This window comes from Megalobrama amblycephala, linkage group LG14, assembly GCF_018812025.1.
Source record: "Megalobrama amblycephala isolate DHTTF-2021 linkage group LG14, ASM1881202v1, whole genome shotgun sequence".
Lineage (NCBI taxonomy): Eukaryota > Metazoa > Chordata > Actinopteri > Cypriniformes > Xenocyprididae > Megalobrama > Megalobrama amblycephala.
The window spans coordinates 22,295,668-22,323,254 of NC_063057.1; the positions used below are offsets into that span (position 1 = coordinate 22,295,668).

The 27,587-nt window shown below is 40.8% G+C and overlaps 2 protein-coding genes across 7 annotated transcripts in view; both read left to right on the forward strand.

Moving 5' to 3' along the window:
- Nucleotides 1–613: 613 nt before the first annotated feature.
- LOC125246008 (ubiquitin carboxyl-terminal hydrolase 15-like) lies at nucleotides 614–22,389 on the forward strand. Of its 6 annotated transcripts, none has more exons than XM_048156845.1 (22): nucleotides 614–773; nucleotides 898–1,025; nucleotides 1,434–1,564; nucleotides 9,345–9,471; nucleotides 10,242–10,387; nucleotides 10,473–10,534; nucleotides 10,661–10,750; nucleotides 11,604–11,751; nucleotides 12,833–13,006; nucleotides 13,525–13,686; nucleotides 15,194–15,418; nucleotides 15,490–15,573; nucleotides 15,646–15,740; nucleotides 15,810–15,998; nucleotides 16,093–16,205; nucleotides 16,303–16,581; nucleotides 16,660–16,730; nucleotides 16,811–16,926; nucleotides 20,833–20,982; nucleotides 21,056–21,159; nucleotides 21,397–21,485; nucleotides 21,579–22,389. In XM_048156845.1, exons 1-22 carry the CDS (start codon nucleotides 685–687, stop codon nucleotides 21,786–21,788), a joined length of 2,982 nt encoding a protein of 993 aa, XP_048012802.1. In that variant the 5' UTR covers nucleotides 614–684; the 3' UTR covers nucleotides 21,789–22,389. The 6 variants fall into 6 exon arrangements, with proteins under 6 accessions (XP_048012802.1, XP_048012803.1, XP_048012804.1 ...); XM_048156846.1 differs by having other exon boundaries at nucleotides 16,093–16,181; XM_048156847.1 differs by lacking the exon at nucleotides 10,661–10,750.
- A 149-nt stretch (nucleotides 22,390–22,538) lies between these two features.
- The window catches only part of LOC125246006, a 52,227-nt gene continuing 47,178 nt past the window's right edge, over nucleotides 22,539–27,587 (forward strand). The window contains 1 exon segment of the mRNA XM_048156838.1: nucleotides 22,539–22,804. The gene's annotated coding sequence lies outside the window, so the exon portion shown is untranslated.

Here is a 27,587-nt window from a genome sequence, read left to right on the forward strand (position 1 = left end):
CAAGTATTTTCTTATAAATCAATTTATTTTTCTTGCCAAGTTGTTTATACATAAGTGTAAATGTTTGTCTCTTAAACCTCTTTTTATTATTTTCTGTCAAGATTTGAAATGTTATTTGGGCAATTTCCTCTTCCAGCAATGTCAAAGCCCTAAAGTCCAATTCGTTGTGCACAAAGTATAATATTTATGCCTTTTTATGATGTTCAAGGAAGAAAAAAAGGGACCCTTCTCTTCTTTTTTTCAGTATAATTTAAGTTATATTACCTCTGACTCATAGGGTTTTTTTGTTTGTTTTTTGTTTTTTGTTTTCTCCATTGTTCATATAATTATTTATTTTCTCGTTTGTTTCCTTACTGTTTTTGTGTTTGCTTAATTCTATTGTTGTTAAATTCTTTGAACTGTAATATTTGTCTTTATATGTCAATTAAAAAGAAAAGAAAAGAAAAACAAACAAAAAAAAGATGTCACTTTAAGATGACGTGTTTCCTCACATAAACACTGTTTAATCGTGTAAGTTTTAATAACACTACATGTTGGAAAGCTCTTCTTTAGGTTCACAATTATTAAATTAAACATTATGCTCACAACGCTCCTCCGGTTCAGAGGCGTCGTGACGTCACACAGATGCGGCGGCGTGCGTGGTGACGCCAGCGGCTCTTCCCAGCATGCAGTGCTCGAGTGAAGATGGCGGAAGGCGGCGCGGCGGATGTGGAGACGCAGAGAGGAGAGATCGCGACGCTCCTGAAGACGCCGCTGCGCAGAGCAGACACCTGGTGAGACGCGCGCGATGATGAGTCGCGTCAGACACGCGCTCTGTGAGGAACACGAGCTGTCATTAGAGATCACGCGAATCAGACGATCGGTCAGTCAGTGTTGATATGATGTCACTTCCTGCAGGTATCTGGTGGACAGTCACTGGTTCAAGCAGTGGAAGAAGTATGTGGGCTTCGACAGCTGGGACAAGTACCAGATGGGTGAGCAGAGCGTGTACCCGGGACCGGTGGACAACCGCGGGCTGCTCAGAGGTGCGTGTCCCTCCCTCCCTAACATAACATCACTCACTCCATCCCTCATGACACTCTGCTCTGTCCTGACAGGGGTCACACACACGCTTCAGCTCTGTCCCGTCTCCATCCCTCCTGACGGGTCACTCAAACACATATCCCATGATATAAACAAACATAAGCACTGCTGATCAGTCATGTGTTCGTGTTCCTGTGGGATAAACGCTGCTGAAGATGTTGGTCCTGGAACACATGAATGACCAAATCCACACAAATACGGGTTTTGCTCTCAGTCATGAGTGTGCTGAATGACCGTGTGATTAGGGGACACGTTGTGTCATCTGGGGGGACACTGCCTCCTAACGCCCCCTCCGGCCTGCTCTGTCCTGACACGGTCTCTAAAGTAGTTCTGCTCTGTCCCGTCTGCAGATGGGGACGCCACGGGCATCAGAGAGCACCTGATCGACGAGCTGGACTACATCCTGCTGCCGGCCGACGGCTGGAGCCGCCTGGTGAGCTGGTACGGCCTGACGGAGGGACAGGAGCCCATCGCCCGCAAGGTACACACACACACACACACACACACACGTTTGTTTTTGTGAATTGTGGGGTCATTCCATAGGCGTAATGGTTTTTATACTGTACAAACCGTATTTTCTCTCCCCCTACACTACCCCTAACCCTAAACCTAACCATCACAGGAAACTGTGCACACTTTTACTTTCTCACAAAAGCTCATTCTGTGTGATTTATAAACCTTTTGAAAAGTGGGGACATGGGGAATGTCCTCATAAGTCACCCTCTCCTTGTAATACCTATGTCATACCCATGTCATTATACACATTTGTGTCCTGATATGTCACAAAAACACACACACACATATGAGAACAGAAAGAACATTTAAATAGGTAAAATTAAGAGAATAAGAAGTAAAATTAAATAAAGTCATACTGGTATATATCTGGAACACAAGACAGATTTGAGATTTGTGCAATATGTATTGTATCTACAGCAGCGAATATATATATTTATGTACATGTACACAATATAAACGAAAATGAAACAGAATTTCACGAGTGTGCCGGCACTTTCCTCGTTTGCGTTGCTTGGAGCGCTTGTATACGATTGCAGCTCCTCCAACTACAATGTCCAGTAAAACGTCTGAATGTTTAAAAGTTATTAGGTGTGTAATTTCTGATGTCTAGGAGTTTGTCCCTAGTAAAGCTGATCGGAAAAAAGTTACTCAAAACACGACAAACAAACAAAAATAACTTAAGTACCAAAGACACTACAAACCGAGGCGGCCATCTTGCTTATACGAGATATAACGAGTCTGTAAAAGCGACTGATCTTACGTGTTCATCATGACATTTAATGATGACGTTTAATGATGGTGTTTAATGATGACGTTTAATGATGACGTTTAATGATGACGTTTAATGATGACGTTTAATGACGGCGTTTAATGATGACGTTTAATGATGACGTTTAATGATGGTGTTTAATGATGACGTTTAATGATGGTGTTTAATGATGACGTTTAATGATGACGTTTAATGATGGCGTTTAATGATGACGTTTAATGATGGTGTTTAATGACGGTGTTTAATGACGTTTAATGATGACGTTTAATGATGGTGTTTAATGATGGTGTTTAATGTTTAATGATGACGTTTAATGGCGTTTAATGATGACGTTTAATGATGGTGTTTAATGATGGTGTTTAATGATGGTGTTTAATGACGACGTTTAATGATGGTGTTTAATGATGTTTAATGTGTTTAATGATGACGGCGTTTAATGACGTTTAATGATGACGTTTAATGATGGTGTTTAATGATGGTGTTTAATGATGACGTTTAATGATGACGTTTAATGATGTTTAATGATGACGTTTAATGACGACGTTTAATGACGGCGTTTAATGACGGCGTTTAATGACGGCGTTTAATGATGGCGTTTAATGATGACGTTTAATGACGACGTTTAATGACGGCGTTTAATGACGGCGTTTAATGACGGCGTTTAATGACGTTTAATGACGGCGTTTAATGACGTTTAATGATGACGTTTAATGATGGTGTTTAATGATGGTGTTTATGACGGTGTTTAATGGTGTTTAATGACGGGTGTTTAATGACGTTTAATGATGGTGTTTAATGACGGCGTTTAATGACGACGTTTAATGGCGTTTAATGATGGTTTAATGACGGCGTTTATGATGTTTAATGACGTTTAATGATGGTGTTTAATGATGGTGTTTAATGATGGGTTTAATGTTTAATGATGGCGTTTAATGATGGCGTTTAATGATGGTGTTTAATGATGGTGTTTAATGATGGCGTTTAATGATGGCGTTTAATGACGACGTTTAATGACGGCGTTTAATGATGGCGTTTAATGATGGCGTTTAATGATGGCGTTTAATTATGGTGTTTAATGATGACGTTTAATGATGGTGTTTAATGATGGTGTTTAATGATGGACGTTTAATGATGACGTTTAATGTTTAATGACGACGTTTAATGACGTTTAATGGCGTTTAATGATGACGTTTAATGATGGTGTTTAATGATGCCGTTTAAATGGTGTTTAATGATGACGTTTAATGATGGTGTTTAATGATGGTGTTTAATGATGGCGTTTAATGACGCCGTTTAATGACGGCGTTTAATGACGACGTTTAATGATGACGTTTAATGATGGTGTTTAATGACGGCGTTTAATGACGACGTTTAATGACGACGTTTAATGATGGACGTTTAATGTTTAATGGACGTTTAATGATGACGTTTAATGATGACGTTTAATGATGGTGTTTAATGATGGTGTTTAATGATGGCGTTTAATGATGGTGTTTAATGACGACGTTTAATGACGGCGTTTAATGATGACGTTTAATGATGGTGTTTAATGATGGCGTTTAATGATGGTGTTTAATGATGACGTTTAATGACGGCGTTTAATGACGGCGTTTAATGACGTTTAATGGACGTTTAATGACGACGTTTAATGACGACGTTTAATGATGACGTTTAATGATGACGTTTAATGACGGCGTTTAATGACGACGTTTAATGACGACGTTTAATGACGACGTTTAATGATGACGTTTAATGATGACGTTTAATGACGACGTTTAATGACGACGTTTAATGACGACGTTTAATGATGACGTTTAATGATGACGTTTAATGATGGTGTTTAATGATGACGTTTAATGACGGCGTTTAATGATGACGTTTAATGATGGTGTTTAATGATGGTGTTTAATGATGACGTTTAATGATGACGTTTAATGATGACGTTTAATGATGGTGTTTAATGATGGTGTTTAATGATGGTGTTTAATGATGACGTTTAATGATGACGTTTAATGATGACGTTTAATGACGGCGTTTAATGACGACGTTTAATGACGGCGTTTAATGACGGCGTTTAATGACGGGGTTTAATGATGGTGTTTAATGATGGTGTTTAATGACGGCGTTTAATGACGGCGTTTAATGATGGCGTTTAATGATGGCGTTTAATGATGGCGTTTAATGATGGACGTTTAATGATGACGTTTAATGACGTTTAATGACGGCGTTTAATGACGGTGTTTAATGACGGTGTTTAATGACGGCGTTTAATGATGACGTTTAATGATGGTGTTTAATGACGGCGTTTAATGACGACGTTTAATGATGACGTTTAATGATGGTGTTTAATGATGGTGTTTAATGACGGTGTTTAATGACGGCGTTTAATGATGGCGTTTAATGACGACGTTTAATGATGGTGTTTAATGACGGCGTTTAATGATGGCGTTTAATGATGGCGTTTAATGATGGCGTTTAATGAAGGCGTTTAATGACGACGTTTAATGATGGTGTTTAATGATGGTGTTTAATGACGGCGTTTAATGAAGGCGTTTAATGATGGCGTTTAATGATGGTGTTTAATGATGCCGTTTAATTATGGTGTTTAATGATGGTGTTTAATGATGGTGTTTAATGATGGTGTTTAATGATGGTGTTTAATGATGGCGTTTAATGATTGTGTTTAATGACGGCGTTTAATGACGACGTTTAATGATGGCGTTTAATGATGGTGTTTAATGATGACGTTTAGTGACGGCGTTTAATGACGGCGTTTAATGACGACGTTTAATGACGACGTTTAATGACGACGTTTAATGATGACGTTTAATGATGACGTTTAATGATGGTGTTTAATGATGACGTTTAATGACGGCGTTTAATGATGACGTTTAATGATGGTGTTTAATGATGGCGTTTAATGATGACGTTTAATGATGGTGTTTAATGATGGTGTTTAATGATGGCGTTTAATGATGACGTTTAATGACGGCGTTTAATGACGGCGTTTAATGATGGTGTTTAATGATGACGTTTAATGACGGCGTTTAATGACGGCGTTTAATGACGACGTTTAATGATGACGTTTAATGACGGCGTTTAATGATGGTGTTTAATGATGGCGTTTAATGACAGCGTTTAATGACGGCGTTTAATGATGGCGTTTAATGATGGCGTTTAATGACAGCGTTTAATGACGGCGTTTAATGATGGTGTTTAATGATGGCGTTTAATGACGGCGTTTAATGATGGCGTTTAATGATGGCGTTTAATGATGACGTTTAATGACAGCGTTTAATGACGGCGTTTAATGATGGCGTTTAATGATGGCGTTTAATGACAGCGTTTAATGACGGCGTTTAATGATGGTGTTTAATGATGGTGTTTAATGATGACAGCGTTTAATGACGGCGTTTAATGATGGTGTTTAATGGTGTTTAACTCTGGAGTCGGGAAACACGCCGGCGCGTTTTGCAGGATTTTTTTCACATTGCAGCAAAAACAGATTTAAAATACTCCGTCATTTTTGTCATAGAAGTAATATATCAATTGAAACTATAGAATATCTTCCTTTATTTGTGTACACTCAGAGTAAAAACAAAAAGTTGTGCTTTTTGTAAAATAAAGAAAACTAACATGATGCGTGATCTCTCGTCTCCCTCTGAACGAAGTCCAATCTGATAGTTCTCAGTAAATGAACTGTAACTTAGTGAATACTAATCACAGAAAAATTAGACTTGTGTCTAAAGAAACGTTGAAATGTCAGGTTTTAAATCGTGCACGTAAAATCGAAAACAAACCTTCTGTGTTTATGTAATCTGTATAAAAAGAGAGCCATGTCAGAAATCCGTGATTCAGCTCATTATCCGCTAATGCGGCCACGCCCACGGAGCCAGCGCTATTCAGACGCAAATTCAGTCAATACATGCATACATCGTCTCAATCGTGTATGTGACGTCATCACAACGTACATTCAGCCAAAGGAAAGCCCACTTCGAAGTAGAGTACGTGCTTTGAACTTGAATCGATCAATAAACAACTGTTTGCGGCGTTGCTTCGGCAATGCATCTGTCAGTCAGTCAACCACCGCAACAACCCCGCTCCCGCTGTAAGCGCACAACTCTCTCTCTCTCACACAAACACACACACACGAGCGTGTACGCTCTGAGTGACATCGTTTCCATCAATGCTTAAGTTCACGCACTCTGTAAACAGCCCCAAAATGGACGAGGAGCAAGACGGAACAAGTGAAGGAGACGCTGAATGAAAATGTATTCGATAATATTTCCAGGGTCACCCCTAAAAACAGCAGGAAACTACTTCACCTTTCTGACACCGCTTGTCTACTGATTGTTTACATTCGAACTATATAGTTATGTTCTTTTGCACTTTAATCTGTTTGAGACATTTGTTTGCTTTATACATTTTGTGTATTACTTCAAAAGTAGGCCACTGTTATATTTGAGGTTCTTTTTTGTTGTATTATAGCTAAAAATACTAATCAACCCAGTAAAGCTTGAAATAATATAATAGTCAGAAAATAATTCATTTTTTTAAACATAAGTTTTTTGAATCTTTATACAAAAAATAAAAGAAGTTTGCATGTGTTTTATGTTTTGTTATAATATGATACACCAGGATTTTATGGCCCATATAGTATGATATGGTTAGAGTATGGAGGGGGAAAACAGCTTCAGAGCCCAAAACTGAGCAAAAATTGCAGTTTGCTGCAGTTATTTATGTAAATCAATGAGATCTGTATAACAGTACAGCAGACTACTTTCATAAAATGCATATAAATATAATTTGTCACTATATCTTTTACAATATGTCTTGGTAAGAAGATATGCTTTACGATGAAAGCTCTATACTTTTTATTGTGGGGGGCAAAACACAATGCAATGCAATGCAAATGCATACAATGATGATTGAATGATGAGAGATGAACAAATAAATGTTCCTCAAAGCCTGTTGTATCATATTTGATATATAAAATATACAAAACCTTCTAAATGACAACCGTGCCCCCATAGTTTCACAAAATCCTTTGGGAAACACTGCAATGTAACATTTCATATATATTTTTTGTTTTATTTGGTGTTACATATGAAATAAAATGTTTGTTATATTTTAAGTTATTATCAGTGTTCTCCTTTTCAAAATTACAGAGCCCAGTGGTTCTTGAGCTCAGAAAAGTAATAAAAATGTTAGAAGAATATTGATTCTGGTGTATTTTCACAAAAAAAAAAATTACACAAGAAATGCTGCAAATATTGCCGCAAATTTTGAGAAATGCCGCAGCAAAATCAGTCATTTTAGGCCGCAGAAATCAGAAAAAAGTCCCGCGAAATTCTGGAGGGACTGATTATCATCTCAAAACTACCACGCTTATCAAAGATTTTAGAGAAGGTGGTTTATTCACAGCTAATGTCATTTTTAAGTCCTGGATAATTAAGAGTCTCACTCTTAAGAGAGTTAATGACCTTCTTATAATCAGAGGTAACGCTGCAGCTCTGATTCTACTGGACTTGAACGCAGCATTTGACACAATAGACCATGTGATTCTTATAAGGCGGTTCTCCCATTTGATTTGGATTTGGTGGGACGGTTTTAGAGTGGTTCAAGTCTGTTGAATAGATCATTCGTAAGTGTGTTTCAACAACAGCGCCTGTCTCTTGTGGGGTTCCTCAGGGCTCTGTTGTTGGCCCTCTTTTATTGTCCTTGTATGTGTTGCTCAGTTTTTAACAAATACGGCATGTCTTAGCATTTGTGTGCTGGTGATACACAGATTGAGAATCCTTTCATTTGAACCTTCAGTATCACAGTAACGTTAGCATCACCTGACTCTCTCATAGTTTCTGTGTTAGCTGAGAGAAGTGTCTTTGTGCTGCACCTGATGTGTGTCTGAATGAACGGATACTGAATATAATCACACGCTGGTGAATGGGAATGAATGGTGAAGTGTGTGTCAGTGAAGAGAGGAGAAGAACAGTTCATGCGGCTGGACTGTGATCAGTTTGACTCTTCTGCTCTGGTTCAGATCAGACCGGCTCGTCCACCGCCCCCCTCTCTCTGTGTGTGTGTGTGTGTGTGTGTGTGCTGAGGGTGTCGGGTGGCTCTGAGCTATTCCTGTGCTGACCGGAGCAGCACATGACCGACTGCCGGACACATGGACTCCAGCATGCAGCAGGTTCGGACACTGCTTCCTCTCTCTTCTGGGCTTTGGGACGAGGTTCGCGCGGGTCCAGGGAAGGTCGCGCCGGCCGAGGGCGGAGAGGGAGGACTCTGGGTGAAGGAAGGAGCGGGCGTCCGGACAGAGAGACGAGCGTGGGGTTTTCCTGCCGCGTTTCAGGCCGCGCGAAATAAATAGTCTGGAATCCTTCAGCTGTTGAGCTTCAGCTGCTGCTAAAATAGACGTTCCTCCGGCTCGCCTGTACCAACAACACGCTGACGTCTGACAAAAACCTCTGATTTATCGCTCTTTTCTGATGTTCTTCATCATGAGTTCCAGTACAAACATCTGAACTTGAGCTCAATGCATCAAAATGATTGAGTCTGAACAAATATCTGTCAGTGGAGCCAGAAAAATCTTGTTTTCTCTTTGAATTAAGTTTGTTTTTCTGATGGGCAGATATTTGTTCTTGTTTTAAGCACAAACTCACTTCATTTTGAAGGTTTTGATGTGTCCAGATTTAAAGAATGTTTAGATATTTGTGCTGGAAAAACCCTGAGGAAGAACATCATGTTTATCAGTGTGACACGCAGAGACGTCACATGATCTGAGGACTCGAGTCCGCTTTATTTCTACAGGCTTAGATTCAGAGCAGCTTCACAGTGATGAACAGGAACATATGATGAAGATGATAGAGTCATTGTTCAGATCAATCTGATCATATCAGCAGTGCAGTCGAACCTGTCATGTGATGCTGATTGTCTCTCGTGTGTGTGTGTGTGTGTGTGTGTGTGTGTTCCTCAGGTGGTGGAGCAGGGCATGTTCGTCAAACACTGTAAGGTGGAAGTCTACCTCACCGAGCTCAAGCTGTGTGAAGACGGAAACATGGACAACATGGTCACCAGACGCTTCAGCAAAGCAGACACTATAGGTACTGAACACAGTCTGAGATCCTGTCCATCATCTGATCCACTGACACAGCGTCTGGTTTCAGTCAGTCACTATCAACTTTATCTTTATCTTTACACTTTATCTTCAAGTCATTTATCATCTAGTTAGTTTAATCTGAAGCTACTGTTGTTCATTCATTGAATATGGAAACATGCTTCAGTTCAGATGTGTGTGTCAGACACTGATCTGGTTTCATTCAGCTGATTGATGATGAATGTGAAGCAGGTCAACAACTCTCTGTGTGATGAAACCTGTGGAATACAGTTAGAATTACTCTAAAATTCAAGATTTCAGGGCAAAAATTGTTATATTTATAGCATGATATAATGCACGAGTGATGTTTCTGTCCCGAATAACACAAGTGCAAATGTGATTCCATACACCAGTTCAAGAAATAACAAGTTAACATTGTGTTATATTTTAGACACAATATTGTCTGTTTTTTAAGGTATAGTTTCAGAAATGTAAGTTTATGTCACCCTCATGTCGTTCCACACCCGTAAGACTTTCGCTCATCTTCAGAACACAAAATAAGATATTTTTGATGATATCTGAGAGATTTCTGTCCCTCCACTGACACTAATAAAACGCTTCATGAAGAGATCCATGTGAATCGAGTGGTTTAGTCCAGCTCTTCTGAAGAGACACGCTCACTTTATATGATGAACAGACTGAATTTAGGCTTTTATTGTGAATGAATGAACTAACCTGTCGTCTCTGATTGAGATCTTTGCTCCTCTGTCCCGACAGACACCATCGAGCGAGAGATGCGGAAGCTGTTCAGTATTCCCGACGAGAAGGAGACGCGACTGTGGAACAAGTACATGAGCAACACGTTCGAGCCGCTCAACAAGCCGGACAGCACCATTCAGGACGCCGGGCTCTATCAGGGACAGGTGAGGCGCTGTCACCTGCTCATAGTCCAGTCACCACAGAGTTCAGGGGTGAAATGTGTGCTTTGAGCGTGTCTTCTGTCCGCAGGTGCTAGTGATCGAACAGAAGAATGAAGACGGCTCGTGGCCTCGCGGCTCTTCGGCGCTCAAGTGAGTCGCTGGGACGTACGGATCGTCACACGGATCATCAGATGCTTTGACACTGGCTTGTTTGCTTGATCTCTTCCCGAGGGTTGCGTCATTTCCTGTAACTCATGCTCTTCTTGTCTTTTGAAGGTCATCTGGTGCTTCCTCTCTCTCTGCTTTACCAAAGATCTGCCCTTCATCTCTCACAAACAATCATAACAGCAGCTTCAGCGGCCGCAAGTAAGCCTGTGGGGGCGGGGCTTATGAGTGGGTGGGACTCAGAGGAGGGGCTTATGAGTGAGTGGGGCTCGGGAGGGGTTAATGGTGGGCGTGGCTTGGGGAGGGGTTGTGAATGGCTAGGCAACGTCGCTCCTGCAGAGTTCACCTCCAACCCTAATCGGACACACCTGAAGATACTCCAGCTCTTCAGGATCACTAAAGCTACAGGCAGGTGAGGTTTCCTCAGGGTTGGAGATGAACTCTGCTGGACAGTGGCTCTTCAGGACTGACATTACCTGGGTTAGGCTAATGAATCAGTTCCAGTGTCATGGGATACCTTCCAGTTTTCTCCATTTCTCTCTTCTGCACTGAATTTCTTGCATCTTTTGGGTCATTATCATGTGGGAACCATCCACTTCCAGCTCTGCTCCAGTTCTCGCAGAGACTCTTTGGTGTAATGTTGTGTTGAGTGTGGGCTCGTTTGGATCCAGACATGCTCGTATTTTACATCATCAGATTGTGATCAAACTGATCCTACTCTCCGGTCACTCTTTTGATCTCTTGGAGGGACCATGACACTAAATCAGGGTAGTTTATATAAGGCGTGGCCTTCCTCTTCAGTTGGTGTGCTTGTTCTTAATGTCAGACCCATGATGTAGTGTTAATGTCATTAATCTGTCGGCGTTGGTGAAGTGAATCCAGACGACACTCTTGTTGTGATGTGTAATATCCGTCAGGGAGCGGACAGCGAGGCGTCTCTCTTCTGCTTTCCCTGCATGTTTTGAGCTGCATGATCCTGGATCATCTGCTGTCACCTGCTGCTGTAGCCGTGTCGGGTCTCTGTCCGTGTTCAACCGTCTGCGTGTGTCCACAGCCTGAAGAACTCCAGCTACGGCCTGCCGTCCTACCCTCCGTACAGCAGCAGCTACGAGTACTCGGATCAGGGCCGGCGCTCCGAGAAGGCAGGCCTCTGCGGCCTCTCCAACCTGGGAAACACCTGCTTCATGAACTCGGCCACACAGGTGACCCTGCCTGACCTCCTCATGTCCTTCCGGTTATAATCCGTGTCAGATGACTGATTTAAAGACAGCCTGAGCACGTATTTCGACAGAATCCAGCTGTGCTTCAGTGTCCATAAGTGCTGGGTAAAAAATATTGATTTCTCGATTTTAATCGATTCTCATTTTTACGAACCGATATCGATTCTTAAATCCCAAGAATCGATTAGTCTAGTCTGTTTTCAGTTGAGCAGAATATGTAGCTCCTCCCATCCAATAAATCACAATAATCTTTGTTACTTTTGATATGAAACAAAGTCTCAGATTTCAAATGACGTCCATCTTATTATGAGATTCAAAAAATAAACACCGTTTTGGCGCTGTTTAATGTGGCGTGACAGATCGCTTTAGCGCCTCAGTTAAAGAGAAGCATGTGATCATCCTCTCCTCCGCTTTAATACCAGTTACAGCGAAATAAATCATGAACATCTGAAGGTATGTTAAAATATACAGTACAACTTACTGAAATCCGTATCATGTCTCGTGTAATCGCTCAATCAGTGCTTCAACCTCGGAAAGACGTCAATAAAACAGCTTCAATGTCACGTGACGTCACATTTACCTCAGAAAAACATATTCAGTGACCATAAACTCATTAGTCAGCTAGAAAAGTGAACTCTAGAGAGCAGCATTCTGATAAATATAGCTATGCACCGTTACATATTCATTATAATGTTCTTCAATATTTAATGCATGTTTGAATAAATCAGTTACGACAGCCGCGATTTAAATGTTTGCATTTCAAAAAAACAAGTATTTCTAAACTTTATTCATAATAAAAACATCATTGAGTGTATTTTAAGTGTTTGTATATAAATAAGTTAATTTAACCTTCAGTATTATTATAGTAGCACCAGCTGACTCTCATGTGTAGTTTACAAGCATTAGTTGAGATTTTTTTTTGCCATGTACTGGAACTGAAATACTACATCCAAAATAATCCAAATCCGAATCGAATCAAAAGCATGTGATTATTAATCGAATTGGAATTCTGAAAACTTGTGTCAATACCCAGCCCTAGTGTCCATTGTTGATTTTGTCGCAGTGCCTGAGTAACGTCCCTCCTCTGACCGAGTTCTTCCTGAAGGACAAGTACCAGGAGGAGCTGAACGAGGACAATCCTCTGGGAATGAAGGGAGAGATCGCCAAGGCCTACGCCGAGCTCATCAAGCAGCTGTGGTCGGGGAAATACAGCTACGTCACGCCTAGACCCTTCAAGGTAAAGATGAGGAGGTGTTCTGACATCCACAGACACAGATGGTAGGGGTTAACCAGCTGATCCATGATCCGTACGGACCAGGCCCCATGCTTCGACACGCATGACATTCACGGGTTGATTGTGTAGAGTGAAACATTTGCACGTTTTGTCTTGTCAGTTTACATATTCAAGCGATTTTAACCAACTCTAGAAGAAGAGGCGAAAGAGAACTGAATTCAGTACTGTAATCTGTGCGATAACTTCATCTAATATGAGACAAGTTCTGCTGTGAAGAAGACAGTTCAGTTCAGTTATATATTGAACACATGTGCATGGATAATCTTACTTAATTATCCAGAGAATAATGATTCATCTTATTTTTGGTACTTGCAGATATTGACACCTGTATTTAATGCAACACTATCACTGACATTTTCTCAGCCATTTCCATTTTCCTCTTTCCCACCTCCATTGTTGGGCTGCTGGATGTTTGTTAAACGTTTGGTTGGATCTCTCGGTGTCTGTGTTTGTGTTTTCAGACTCAGGTGGGGCCGGTTTCGCGCCTCAGTTCTCGGGCTACCAGCAGCAGGACTCTCACGAGCTGCTGGCCTTCCTGCTCGACGGGCCTTCACGAGGACCTGAACCGCATCCGGAAGAAGCCCTACATCCAGCTGAAGGACGCCGACGGCCGACCCGACAAGGTCCATCATCACACACGACACGAGTCAGACGCTAACTAACGCCTGAGCTCACACACGGATACGGCAAGAACACGCTTTCACTGTCCCTTCATGAAGTAGATATTAGAGCACTGATGAACAGAAGCACATCTGAAGTGCAGTTATCAACTCATTCTCAATATAATATCATTATAATATCATTCTGAATATGTCCCGTTTCATCAAGCAGAAATATGAACATACTGTGAGAAATATGGAACATATCGCTCTCTAATATGCCACCACACTGCAAAATATGCTGTTTTTTTCTTGTTTCTAGTCAAAATATCTTACAGTTCTTGAATCAAGAAGCATTTTCTTGACAAGTAAAAATTATTTTCTTGTTTTCAGAAAAAATAAGTCAAAATTGAGTGAGTTTTTCCTGAAAACAAGCAAAATAATCTTATTTCAATCCAAAAATAAACTATATAATCTTGTTTTCAGTTTGGATTAAGATTATTTTGCTTGTTTTCAGGAGAAATAAGTCAGAATTGAGTGAGTTTTTCCTTAAAACAAGTAAAATAATCTTATTTCAAACCAAAAATAAACTATATAATCTTGTTTTCAGTTTGGATTAAGATTATTTTGCTTGTTTTCAGGAGAAATAAGTCAGATTGAGTGAGTTTTTCCTTAAAACAAGTAAAATAATCTTATTTCAAACCAAAAATAAACTATATAATCTTGTTTTCAGTTTGGATTAAGATTATTTTGCTTGTTTTCAGGAGAAATAAGTCAGAATTGAGTGAGTTTTTCCTTAAAACAAGTAAAATAATCTTATTTCAAACCAAAAATAAACTATATAATCTTGTTTTCAGTTTGGATTAAGATTATTTTGCTTGTTTTAAGGAAAAACTCACTTAATTTTGACTTATTGTTCCTTAAAACAAGCGAAATAATCTTATATCAAATAAAAAATATGCGATATAATCTTGTTTTCAGTTTGGATTAAGATTATTTTGCTTGTTTTAAGGAAAAACTCACTCAATTTTGACTTATTTTTCCTGAAAACAAGAAAAGATTTTTACTTGTCAAGAAAATGCTTCTTGATTCAAGAACTTTTAGATATTTTGACTAGAAACAAGACAAAAACTCTAAGTAAGAACAGCATTTTTTGCAGTGTTAATAAGGTTAATAATGATTTAGTAAAATCTGATTACAAAAGTCTAAATTAATCATTGTGGTCGACTGTCTTAAATTAAGTTTTCTCTCATAAACACACCGTCTTGAGTTTATGTAGGCCAAATGTAGGCCGATGTGAAGGCCAAATGCTAAACATTAGCTTTGAAGGCCACTCATCTTAACTTGTGCTGTGGATTAGAAACATTTTTCAAGTGAAAGTAGAAGATAAAATCATTTGTCACTGCAGAAGAAAGTGAAAATTAAAGAGGAAACGACGCAGTCATTATTTACTATATGGATTTCAAACACAGTAAATGTAAAGTTGAGTGATGAGGTGCGCCGGTGACATGTGACCTGTGATCTCCTGCAGGTGGTTGCAGAAGAAGCCTGGGAGAACCACATCAAGAGGAACGACTCCATCATCGTGGACATCTTCCACGGCCTCTTCAAGTCCACGCTGGTCTGTCCCGTGTGCGCCAAGATCTCGGTGACCTTCGACCCCTTCTGCTACCTGACGCTTCCTCTGCCCATGAAGAAGGAGCGGACGCTGGAGGTGTATCTGGTGTGGCTGGACCCTCTGGCCAAACCCACGCAGGTACGTCCGTCAGGATCTTCTGCAGCGCTGCGTGAGCCGTGTTACACATGTGACTGATGTTTGTGTTCCAGTACAAACTGACGGTGCCTAAGGTGGGCTGCATCTCGGACCTGTGCGCGTCGCTCTCGGCACTGTCGGGCGTCCCGGCTCAGAAGGTAACCGCCGTCGGCATGAAGAAGGTATTTCATCTTCTTCACCTCACTCACTGTGTTTCCTCTCCCGTCCAGATGATCGTCACGGACATATACAACCACCGCTTTCACCGGATCTTCGCCGCCAACGAGAACCTGAGCAGCATCATGGAGCGGGACGACATCTATGTGTGAGTGTCATCACTGAGGTCACTGTGAGGTCAGTGCGTGTTTCTGATATCCGTGTCCGTGTGGAGCAGGTTCGAGCTGGCCGTCGACCGGCAGGAGGACACGGATCACGTGGTGATTCCCGTTCATCTGCGGGAGAAATACAAGCAGTCGGGCTTCAACCACACCAGCACGCCGCTGTTCGGCCAGCCCTTCCTGCTCAGCGTGCCGCGCACCATCAGCGAGGACAAGCTCTACAACCTGCTCCTGCTGCGCCTCTGGTGCGTACGGCCGCCCACAATCACACAAGCCTTGGTCTGACGTGATGTTTGTTTGTCATCATGAGCTGCAGGCTGAGAGTTTGTGTCGTTTCAGTCGCTTCGTGCGGCCGGCCGCTGAGGACGAGGAGTCGGAGGAGACGCTCTCGCCCAAACATCACTCCATCAACGGCAGCGCCACCAATGGTATAATGGAGGAGGGGTCGCCTAGTAAGCATGCTGTTTGACACGTTCTCACTAACGAACCTGCGCCGCCCGCCGTGTGTCGACATGTTTAAGAGGTACTGAAGCCTGGCTCGTCCCACAGGTGAGATGGAGACGGACGAGCCGGACGACGAGTCCAGCCAGGACCAGGAGCTGCCCTCGGAGAACGACAACAGCCAGTCGGAGGACTCGGTGGGCGGCGGGGACAACGAGCTGGAGAACGGCGTCCTGCCGGAGAACTGCAGCAAAGGCCCGACGCTCAACGGCCAGAAGAAGCGCCTCTTCACATTCCAGTTCAACAACATGGGGAAGACTGACGCCAACTTCATCAAGGGAGAGGCGCGGCAGATCCGCTTCGACGAGGACCACACCAGACTCAGCGGTGGGAGCCGTGTTGTTGTTGTTGTAGAGAGCGTGTGATTTGACCGTGAGCTGACATGTCTGCCTTGTTCTCCTGCAGATAGATGCTATCTCTCCTTGGACTGGGAGCCAGAAATGAAGAGGAAGCACTTCAATGAATCGGCGGCGGAGGTACGTCATCTCTCATGTTTCCTGTCAGAAGTCATTGGTGTCATGAGACGCTCGTGAATCCTTGACCGTTTCCTCCGCAGGACTTCGAGAAGCACGAGAGTATGGAGTATAAGCCCCAGAAGAAGAGCTTCTACAAGCTGAAGGACTGCATTGAGCTCTTCACCACCAAAGAGAAGCTGGGAGCAGATGACCCGTGGTGAGGCTCAGCTGTTTCTCATCTTAACATCGCTTGAGACACTAATAAACAGAGCAGAGTGAAACGAAGAATACACACTGACAAGAAGCGACACTCAATGTCATGATCCAGTTTCTGCCATTCTGGGGTGAAAGCGAGTGTCAGTCACTAGTTTCTATGGCAATATCAGCTGCTTTGATAAAACAAAATGTACATTAAAGCTGAAATCCAACAACACAGAATAAAATACTATCACTAGTGATCATCAAATCCTTTATACAGTTTATTTTACACACTTTGTGTTTAAGTCTTCCACTTTTTTCACAAAACCTTTGCTCTCTAGAAACCCAGTCAGTTTGGGTTAAAATTCTTTAAAAGGCTTATAAACACTGAATTAATACCGACATATGAAATTAAATTAACTCCCTGAGGTCTGAAAACGCGCCGGCACATTTTGCAGGATTTTTTTCACATTGCAGCAAAACAGACTTAAAATACTCCGTCATTTCTTGTCATAGAGACATAAGTAATATATCAATTGAAACTATAGAATGTCTTCTTTTATTTGTGTACACTCAGAGTAAAAACACAATGTTGTGCTCTTTGTAAAATAAAGAAAACTAACATGATGCGTGATTTCTCCTCTCCCTCTGAACGAAGTCCAATCTGATAGTTCTCAGAAAATGAACTGTAACTTAGTGAATACTAATCACAGAAAAATTAGACTTGTGTCTAAAGAAACGTTGAAATGTCAGGTTTTAAATCGTGCAAGTCAAATCGAAAACAAAAATTCTGTGTTTATGTAATCTGTATGAAAAGAGAGACATGTCAGAAGTCAGTGATTCAGCTCATTATCCACTAATGCGGCCACGCCCACGGAGCCAGCGCTATTCAGACGCAAATTCAGAGGCAATACATGCATTCATCATCTCAATCGTGTATTTATTGTCTTGAAAAGTGTTTATTTGGATGTTAAAGCAATGGTTAGCGATCTCTAGAAGACATGCCGTTAGTTCCTAGTTCCTTTTCTTCTTTATATGAATTTGTGGCCTAAAGGTGTACAGAGCGCCCTCCGGCTGCAAGTATGAATTGAAAAAACAGTATCCAGCACTCATAGTGATGACAATAAATATTACTTCTCAGTATAGAAAATTGACATAAATATATAAGAATCCATCAATATTTCTCCAAATGTGCATGCTTTTAAGCTAAAAGCCTATATGAAATGCCATAGAGGTAACATAACTGTTCAGACACTTATTTACATTTACATTTATTCATTTGGCAGACGCTTTTATCCAAAGCGACTTACAAGTGAGGAATATCACTGTATCACAGAAATACATTATATTTTAAAGAATATAATAGAATACCATTATTTTAAATTGTAATAATATTTCACAGTATTGCTGTTTATGATGAGCTGAGACATTATTACAGAGGTTTTTTTTCACAGCCTACCTGACTGAAAGGCCTCATTAATATGCAAGTCATTTCAGGTCATTACTATGCAATTCTTTTGTCTTCTCAGGTGTAAATGACCCATTATTCATGATGATTCACGCCTCCACGCATACTGTTTCTTGACAAAAAGTGTCTTACAAAAACTAAATCAATATATTGTTTTATATGAAGGAGTAGGCAGCATAATTTTTACATAATTCTGAAGCAAAAACTCTAGTCTACAACCTCCAATACCCAGAAGTCTTGTGAACACAGATTTAATATACTTTTTTTGGCCTTATTTCAGTGACTTAAGTTTTTTGTTTTTTCAATAACCACGCATAAACATTATTCCTTCAAAAACACAAACATGTACATACATGTTCCTCACATATTATTGTAGCCTAGTTTGTGCTGAATACAGTGTAATGACACTTTTGTCATTTATATGTTTATGAACAACTGAAAAAAGCACAAATGTCAGGGCATGTCAAAACTTCTCCAGGCCCCAAATCAGCCTCAGACTCCAGAGGGTTAAGGACATGCATCAGAAAAATTGGGAATGTTGGACAATAAATATATGAATATAACAGCTTGATTTTGCAGTGTTGTCTAATGTCCGTTAAAGCAAAAGTGTCCAAAAGTGTGAATTATGGGATAACGGACACAGCAATGCATCATGTATTATAAGATCATTATGTTTGTAGCGTGATCCATTAAAACGTACAATATATTTCAATTCAGATCTAGATATTATTACTATTACTCCACTAGGTCTGAAATATATTGTTCGCTGCAAACATGATGATCTTAAATGTATTAATTATTCATTTACTATTAATAAATGTGTAAAGTTTCATAAAATGGAAATACTCAATAAAGTAGGCTAACTCAGATGGATGAATGGTTGGACTCCACAACTGGTAAAATAAAACATATAAGACAATACAACATTTACTGTCGGATCATACAATTTACTGGTGACTTCATTTAAAAACTGTTCTACTGCGCTTCTGATTTGGCAGTGAAATTCACCGATTTTGGGTGTGTAAGATGTGAAGGATTCAATGGTCCAGTTAGTATTTTCACCCCATAATGGCGGCCGCGCTACCGGAGCGCCATCTAGTGGCTGTTACCCAAACAGTATCAGAGTGTCGGCTCTTGGGTTGTGAGCTCTTTGGTGAAACCTCCAAACACTAAAAGTGAAGGTGCGGTTACCATTACTGCGGTCATTCCAGTATGAATCCACACAACAGGAGTGTCATGTGATCCAGCCGGTCATGTGATTACAGCATGTTGGCCAACAGAAAGCTGCTTGGTTTGCATTGAATTCTGTGTGAGCTGAGCTTCATTCAGACTGACTTCTGTAGAACAGATCGCATCACTTCCGGTTAATTAAATAAAGAGCCGTTTTACTCGAGGAATGAGCAAAGATGAGCATAACCAGTGTCCCTTTAGTTTTCTTCTCAACAACATCCAGATATTTACATCCAATAAAACATCGACATTAAAAATAACTAGCTAGGTCAGCTGATTACCTTCAAAGTCCATAGATGTCTCTGTCAGTTCGTACTGCGCTTAAAGGATTAGTTCAGTTCAGAATGAAAATGTCCTGATAATTTACTCTCCTCCATGTCATCCAAGATGTTCATGTCTTTCTTTCTTCAGTTGGAAAAGAAATTAAGGTTTTTGAGGAAAACATTCCAGGATTTTTCTCCATATAGTGGACTTCACTGGGGTTCAACGGGTTGAAGGTCCAAATGTCAGTTTCAGTGCAGCTTCAAAGAGCTCTACATGATCCCAGACGAGGAATAAGAGTCTTATCTAGAGAAACCATCGGACATTTACTAAAAAAATACTTTTTAACCACAAATGCTCGTCTTGCACTACTCTGTGATGCTCCACGCATGACGTAATCATGTTGGAAAGGCGAAAAACTCCATCTCATTTTCTCCTCCAACTAACCCTTTTTTTGTAAAGGTTGTTTGACTTAGTCTTTGACGTTCACTTTGTAAACACTGGATCGGTACTTCCGTGACCTTTCCAAAATGATTACGTCATGCGTGGAGCATCACAGAGCAGTTGCAAGACGAGCATTTGTGGTTAAAAAGTATATAATGTTTATTTTTTTTAGAAAATGAGTGATGCTTTCTCTAGATAAGACTCTTATTTTACTATTACACTACTTTAATGGCCGTCTTTATGGGCAATTCTCAAAACGGCCACAAGATGGAGCCATTTATGAGTGAATCTGATATTACAAAACTGATACCCGATTATAGGAAAATGCTGAAACATCAGGAAAAATATTGGTAAAACTGACGATCTCTAATAAAAGCCTGTGCCACACACGTGTGTCTTCATATGATGACAGATCATGATGTTTCTAACACACGTGACATCTAAAGACCTGATCTGAGCCTCCATGATGCCTCTCTCGTCACGTCTTCTACCTGTGTGTGTGTCTGTGTTTGTGTGTTTCAGGTACTGTCCCAACTGCAAGCAGCACCAGCAGGCCACGAAGAAGCTGGACCTGTGGTGTCTGCCGCCGGTGCTGGTGGTCCATCTCAAGCGCTTCTCCTACAGCCGCTACATGAGGGACAAGCTGGACTCGCTGGTGGACTTCCCGCTGCGGTACGTCACGAGCTCGAGCGAGACAGAAGCGTGTGTGTCCGTGTGTAAACACTCTTGCTCTGTTGATCCTCAGGGATCTGGACATGTCGGAGTTCCTCATCAACCCGAACGCGGGGCCCTGCCGCTACGACCTCATCGCTGTGTCCAACCACTACGGAGGCATGGGAGGAGGACACTGTGAGTATCCCGAGCTGATCTGCCTCACCTTCAGGGTGTGACGAGACCGTTAGCTCACGAGAGTGACGACGAGACAGTAATACTCGAGCACTGTCAAAGGTTTAGACACTAACGGGCTGATTTCAGTCTCTTCACACCTTACTGTAGATGATTTATGAGCTCCTACAGCTTCTGATATATAGAAATAACAGTTTCTCTTAGTATTCAGAGCAGAAACTGCACTGTTGGTGATTTCAGATACCGCCTACGCCCAGAACAAGGAGGATCACAAGTGGTACAACTTCGACGACAGCAGCGTGTCTCCAACCGGCGAGGAGCAGATCGTGGTGAGAACCTGTCGGTGACAGTGATGGTGTCTCCAGCGCCCTTCAGTGAGTGTCCATATCTCTCTGAATGATGTTCTCTCTGTGTCTGTTCAGTCCAAAGCGGCGTACGTGCTCTTCTACCAGCGGCAGGACACGGTCAAAGGCACGGGCTACTTCGCTCTGGACCGCGAGGCTCCGGACGAGACGGACGCTCCGCGGGACGACGGCGCCGCGGCTCAGAGCGAGGAGGAGGAGGATCTCAACGACAACGAGCAGGAGGAGGAGCTCGGGCCCCACCGCGACGTGTCCATGAACACCAACTGAGGAGGAGACGCGCCCATCCAAAGCCATATCTGCACCTGACGGCGGCACGAATGTACAGACGGGAAGAGCGTGGGATGGCAGCGCCCGTGCTTTAGTTTGGCATGAAGAGTGAGAGTATCTAGAGGACGCTTGTTTGATCCTGTAAATAACACTAAACAGACGTGTCCACCGCTGACGGCTCGTGTGTTTGGTGTGTCGTGAGAGCGAGTCTGACACGTTTTCTTTCACCTCAGCCTTATCATACTCTCAGACCGATGCACACGTCTCCTGTCCGTAACTCATCCGAGCTCGTCACAGACGCGTGTGTCCTGACGGAGCAGCGTTTCCCGCTCTGCCTTTGGTTTAATGAATGTTCTCGCCTTCGACGGCAGGCTTGGGCTCTATGAATACTGTACATAAGAGTTCACTCTGTGAGTGCACATTTGATAAAGCTATTTATTTATATGGAGATGACCTGAACGTGGCTTTGGTGGAGGACTGGATCATCGGACGTCCTGCATGATACGGGGATGTGGTGTAGCTGCACTCGAGTTCACTGGTTTACATTTGAAATGTGCATGTGTATTTATATACAGACTCCAATAAACTGATAAAGTCTTGAGTCGTGTTGCTCTTTCTTGATCAAGCTCTGTCAGAGGCACTTCCTGTGAACGTGTGTTCATATATAGATCTGCTGCTAATGCAGGGCTTGTAGCAATGTGTTGTCTTCAAAAACAGCATATAAAAATATATATATATATATATATTACTTTTTTACGACTTTTATCTCATAATTCGGACCTTTGGTTCTCAGAATTATGATATATGAGATGAGTTATGAAGTCAGAAGTGTGAGATATAAACTCAGTTCAGTTCTCGTCCAGTTCAGTTGAACAGTAATGAACTAAGCTGTTTTCAGTCCGTCATTAAACAAGAGAAGAAGAAGAAGAATCGAAACTGAAAGTTTGCCTTCATCTTCAGAGAAGACGCCATTTTCAGACTAGCGAAAACCAAAACAGTTTCCATCCTAACTACTGGTGAGTTCAGTAATATCCTTCTCTCATAATAACTTCCATGATGTTGTGGTGTGTGTCTGTATTAGATAATCTCTGTTTTTCCTGACGAGCCCGACTGCGTGTTTGATTATGAGAGGCATTTCCGGTTTGGGGAATTTCCGCTCAAAAAGACTGAAACAAATCATAAATTTGCTCTACAAATAATCCTCATCTGTCAGTTTAACTGAATGAGCTGTAAGATTTCCTTCATGTTTAGACTTTAGGAGAATGATATATAGCGCTGGAAAATCAGATTTATTTCTCTGAATCGGTTGTAGCTTCTGATTGATTCTAGTGAATCGGTTCATCTCAACGGTCCTTCATCTCTGTGCGTAGCTTTGGAAAATCTGATTCGTTCTAGTGAATCGGTTCATTCAGAAGATTCTTAATGAACAGATTGACCGATTCCGAGTCCCTTATGGCATTTCAGATCTTTTTTTTTTTTTTGTAGCAGAATATTTAGTTCATCATGTCTAATTAAATATTCCAATATTAAGTATTCTAGTTTTATTTATGTACTATTATTATTTAGTATAAATGTCTAGTTTAGGCCTATACTAAACTAGCTATATATATATATATATATCAGGGGCGTTTCCTCCGAGTAGGCGAGAGAGGCAGTGCCTCTTCAAAAAAAAATAGGATAAGAAAATAATCCATATTACATATAAAACAACACAAATATTACAAATTATGACATTAAAAAGAGCGCAAGTCACTCATATTTCTTAAGGAACACTGCCCAACATGCTGCCCCACGTGAAGTTACAGCAGGAGTCATGTCTCCCTTTGCTCTCATAGAAAACCATAGAAAATCATCAGACCATCAGATCATCAGGAGTGCGGTGGGTTTTGTGGGGGGTAATTGAGAATGAATGGGGGAAAGTCACGTGAGAGGAGGCAATGTCTCCATCGTTCTATGATTGGATGTAATTGGTTATGATTGGATATGATTGGTTTGTGCGATAAATCCCGCCTCTCGTTGACTTGCTCGTTCCGTGCGTCAGTTTGACTGAACAAATAATTGAAAAGTAAGTAAGACAGATCACCGAGTTAGATATCACTGCTTTATGTCACCTCAAAATCAAACTTGAAATGGACTGAAAGCATGATGACTGCGGGGGTTTTTAGTGCAATCAGCTTGGTGAAATTAAAAATACAATTCGTGTGTGTGACAGACGGTGTTTACGGAGCATGACTGATGATCCAACATAGCCTAAGATGAAAAACATCAATACACAAATAAAATATATTGTTTAAATCATTATTGCCTTCAGTTATTATTTTGGAATGAATGTAGTAATGCTTAAAACACTAACTTGATGAGATTGACTTGAGATTTTGATAAATAGAACATTTATTACAATACATTGTTACTGTAAAATTACAAAATAGAATTGTCTTTGGTTTCTCTTTTTCATTTTTGATGTAATGTAAAGTAGGGTTGTGCCGATGGACGATATCATTTTGACCGACATCACGATGGAGAGACACCATCGTGATGCCACGCCCCCGCCCCGCCCTTTTTATTCCCCTCACGTGCAACCTATTGGAAAGCCCGATGAGTCATTAGTTGGGAAATAAAATAACCCTTTCGCACGTAAGTTTAAAATATTCTGGCTGACCCCCCAGCGTGAGTTTTTCAAGGCGACCGTTATTTAGAACGTATCACTTTATTGTTTCCATGGTGATGCGTCAAGATGGACGACGCGACGCCGCTTCCTTCCATTGTATTGAACTGAAGCCAAAATGGGCCGATGAATGGGCGCCGACACGTTACGCAATACGTCAGAAAAAAAAAAGTTTGGAGCCTGGGCATGCGCAGAAGGAATCGTCAGTGGAGCCGGAGGCGGAGGCGCGATATCAAACTCGTGCCCAGACGCGCGTCATCATTCATGTATTTTAAATAGACTATAAAAATTATACACAATTTAAAATTCTACCTATAAAATAATAGGCTATTATGTTTCTAGAGCAATAATATTTTTGAAACAGCAAATTCAGTAGATAAACTCAATATAATATGCCACTAGAAACAACTCTAAATCGTCAGAAACGGTCCTGCCATTTTAAATCAAGTTCAACTAACGTTACAGGAGATCGATTGCTATAATTAGAGTAAGCTATCATTAGTTTTGTCCTGCTAATTATTATTTTATACCCATAAAAATAATTAGTAACTGCCAGATAACGATCACCTGCTTTTTCCTGTCATGGATAATGTTAGGCGTGTTATCTTAACTAATAACATTTATTAATTAGCTTATAACGCCCACATTTAATGTGACTGAGAAAAGTTCAGTGATACAGTTTACTGCTGAACAACTCATTTTGTTGGTGTTAAATAACAAAGAAATCGAAAATTAACAGTTAGTTATACATCTTCAATCTCCCCTCGAAGCTCCGACAGTCCTCAGACAAGCTGTCAATCAACTTCGAATCACGACGACACGCCCCGTTTTTATAGCATCAAATTGCTAGCTAAATTCTAAATCATCACAAAAACGAACAATTGAATATATATCAGCGTGATAACAACTACCTTAAATGACCAGAACCATCTTTCAGAAAGTTTTATTTGAAGCAGAATTTATTTTTAAGTTTTCACTGAAGTCTCATTCGACTGCATTGAGAGGGCGGGGTTTATGACCTGTACTGCATCCAGCCTCCAGGGGGCGATCAAAGAGCCCGCAGTTCGGTTATTTTCCGCGAACCGGTTCTTTCAGAGAGTTCGATTCAATAAACTGGTTGAAAAAAACGGTTCTTTTACGCTCCGACGTAATGACGTCATCCGCGATGACGTCGTCTATCGCGGGCCGGGATGAAAAAAACTTAACACATTCAAATATATAAAGTCAGTAATCATAACATCAGTCAACTAAAACATTATAATCTGAAGCGTTTCTTACAATTTAGTTTTGCATCTAAAGCATCCAAACACATGACATATACAGGCAGTGATGTGCAAACAAAGTTTTACAGTTATAAAGTAAATAAATTAGTCTTCATCAGAGCAGAAACCATGATCCTCTTACATTACAATTTATTTGTAATTAAATAAACTTATGTTTCACCAGAGTCCTCTCATAGCATCAGTTGTCATAGTTAACCGGTGCTGTGATCATTACTGTTCGGTAGCTTCAGATCACACGCTGAATCACGCATGCGCAGTATCATCAGCTCACCGGTTCTCAAATCGGACACGTCCGAAAGAAGCGGTTCTCGGTTGTGTACTGATGATCCGAAAACCGTTGCAACCGGTTCTTGACTCGAGAACGAGATTGAGATTCGAGAACTGCGAGAGCGATTCAAAAGGAGTCGCTTGTTTGCTCTTGCTGTAGTTATCTTTATATCACCTTGTTTAGAAATTAAATAAACTGTCCATGGATTATTTATGAAATAAATAAATGTTTCCAATCTTTAAAAAAAATTAACTTGAAAGCACAACTGCACAACTTTCACTATATTGCTTTTTAAATAACATTAATATAGAAAAATACATTTGTACAACTATTTCTGAACATTAGTTTGATCTGTGTACAAAATATTATGTTCATGTTGGCATGTAGTTTATTATGTACAGTATTATGTACAGTATTTTATGCTATTAATCTGCTATGGTGTATTTGGAAAAGCACAATAAACGTTTTGTATTTTGAATTAAGTCATAAACATATTTACAGTATGTTTTATATTAACACACTGTCCGATGTTCAACAAAACTTGACTAACGTGCTTTTCATTCTCTTGAAAAATTGCACATATGTGCAGTATCATCAGCACCGGTTCTCAAATCGGACATGTCCGAAAGAAGCGGTTCTCGGTTGTGTACTGATGATCCGAAAACCGCTGCAACCGGTTCTTGACTCGAGAACGAGAGGCCGTGTATGTTCGTTCGTGTGCGCCGCGCATGCTCACTCATATCAGCTGCTCTGCAGCTCGTGCCCGTCATCATCAGTTCTCTCTTCACAGCAGGTTAAGTCACTGTACTGCTGGAGTAACTGAATAACTCCGGGATGTTGGTTTATTTCGGAAGGTAGTGTCAGGCACGTCAAAAAGTGAGTAACTTTAGTAATTTGTGGATTCGTGTTTGCTAACTGGAGATGTTTGGAACGATTCAGACCGATTTGGTGAACTGGTTCAACCGGTTCACTGAAAAGAACCGGTTAAAAAGAACGATTCGTTTGCAAACTGGACATCACTACTTTTCAGGACGTATGAGACACACCCGGTCATGTCACACACCGCAGCGCTGTATGACTGATGATCTGCTTTTATTTCAGTTTTCCTTTTTTATTCAAAATATTCACTAATTTGTTAACTATAACATGAAATATCTGATATTCCGATTGTCAAATATGTGAAAGTGGATGTGTTTTGCTGTTTAAACAACTTTATAATGATTGCGTTAGTTGAGCTATACACATTATGGGCGTCGCCATGTTAGTTTGTGCCACAGGTTCTGTTGGATTCACAACATCTTATATGTATTTAAACATCCAAAAACCTAAAATAAACATTATGTGGTTGAAAACACTGCATATTTGTGATATATGAAAAGTGCTGCGCGCGTCCATCTCTGGTTTAGAGATGGACGCGCACATTTGAATTTGGCAATTGATCACGTGATGCACTGCACTGAACGTTCTAATCACACCGGTGTGATTGTACGCGTCAAAGGGATAAATAAAGTAATAAAGTAAAATAATGAATAATAATTATATAATAACGAAAAATTAAAATACACCCCCCACCCCCGACGATA

Excerpts from the sequence above, each read along its gene's own strand:
- LOC125246008 (XM_048156845.1), top strand. The coding sequence starts at position 685 with ATGGCGGAAGGCGGCGCGGCGGATGTGGAGACGCAGAGAGGAGAGATC. Across the intron at positions 1,026-1,433 it reads CAACCGCGGGCTGCTCAGAG|ATGGGGACGCCACGGGCATC; the intron begins GTGCGTGTCCCT and ends TCCCGTCTGCAG. Across the intron at positions 10,535-10,660 it reads CGCGGCTCTTCGGCGCTCAA|GTCATCTGGTGCTTCCTCTC; the intron begins GTGAGTCGCTGG and ends TGTCTTTTGAAG.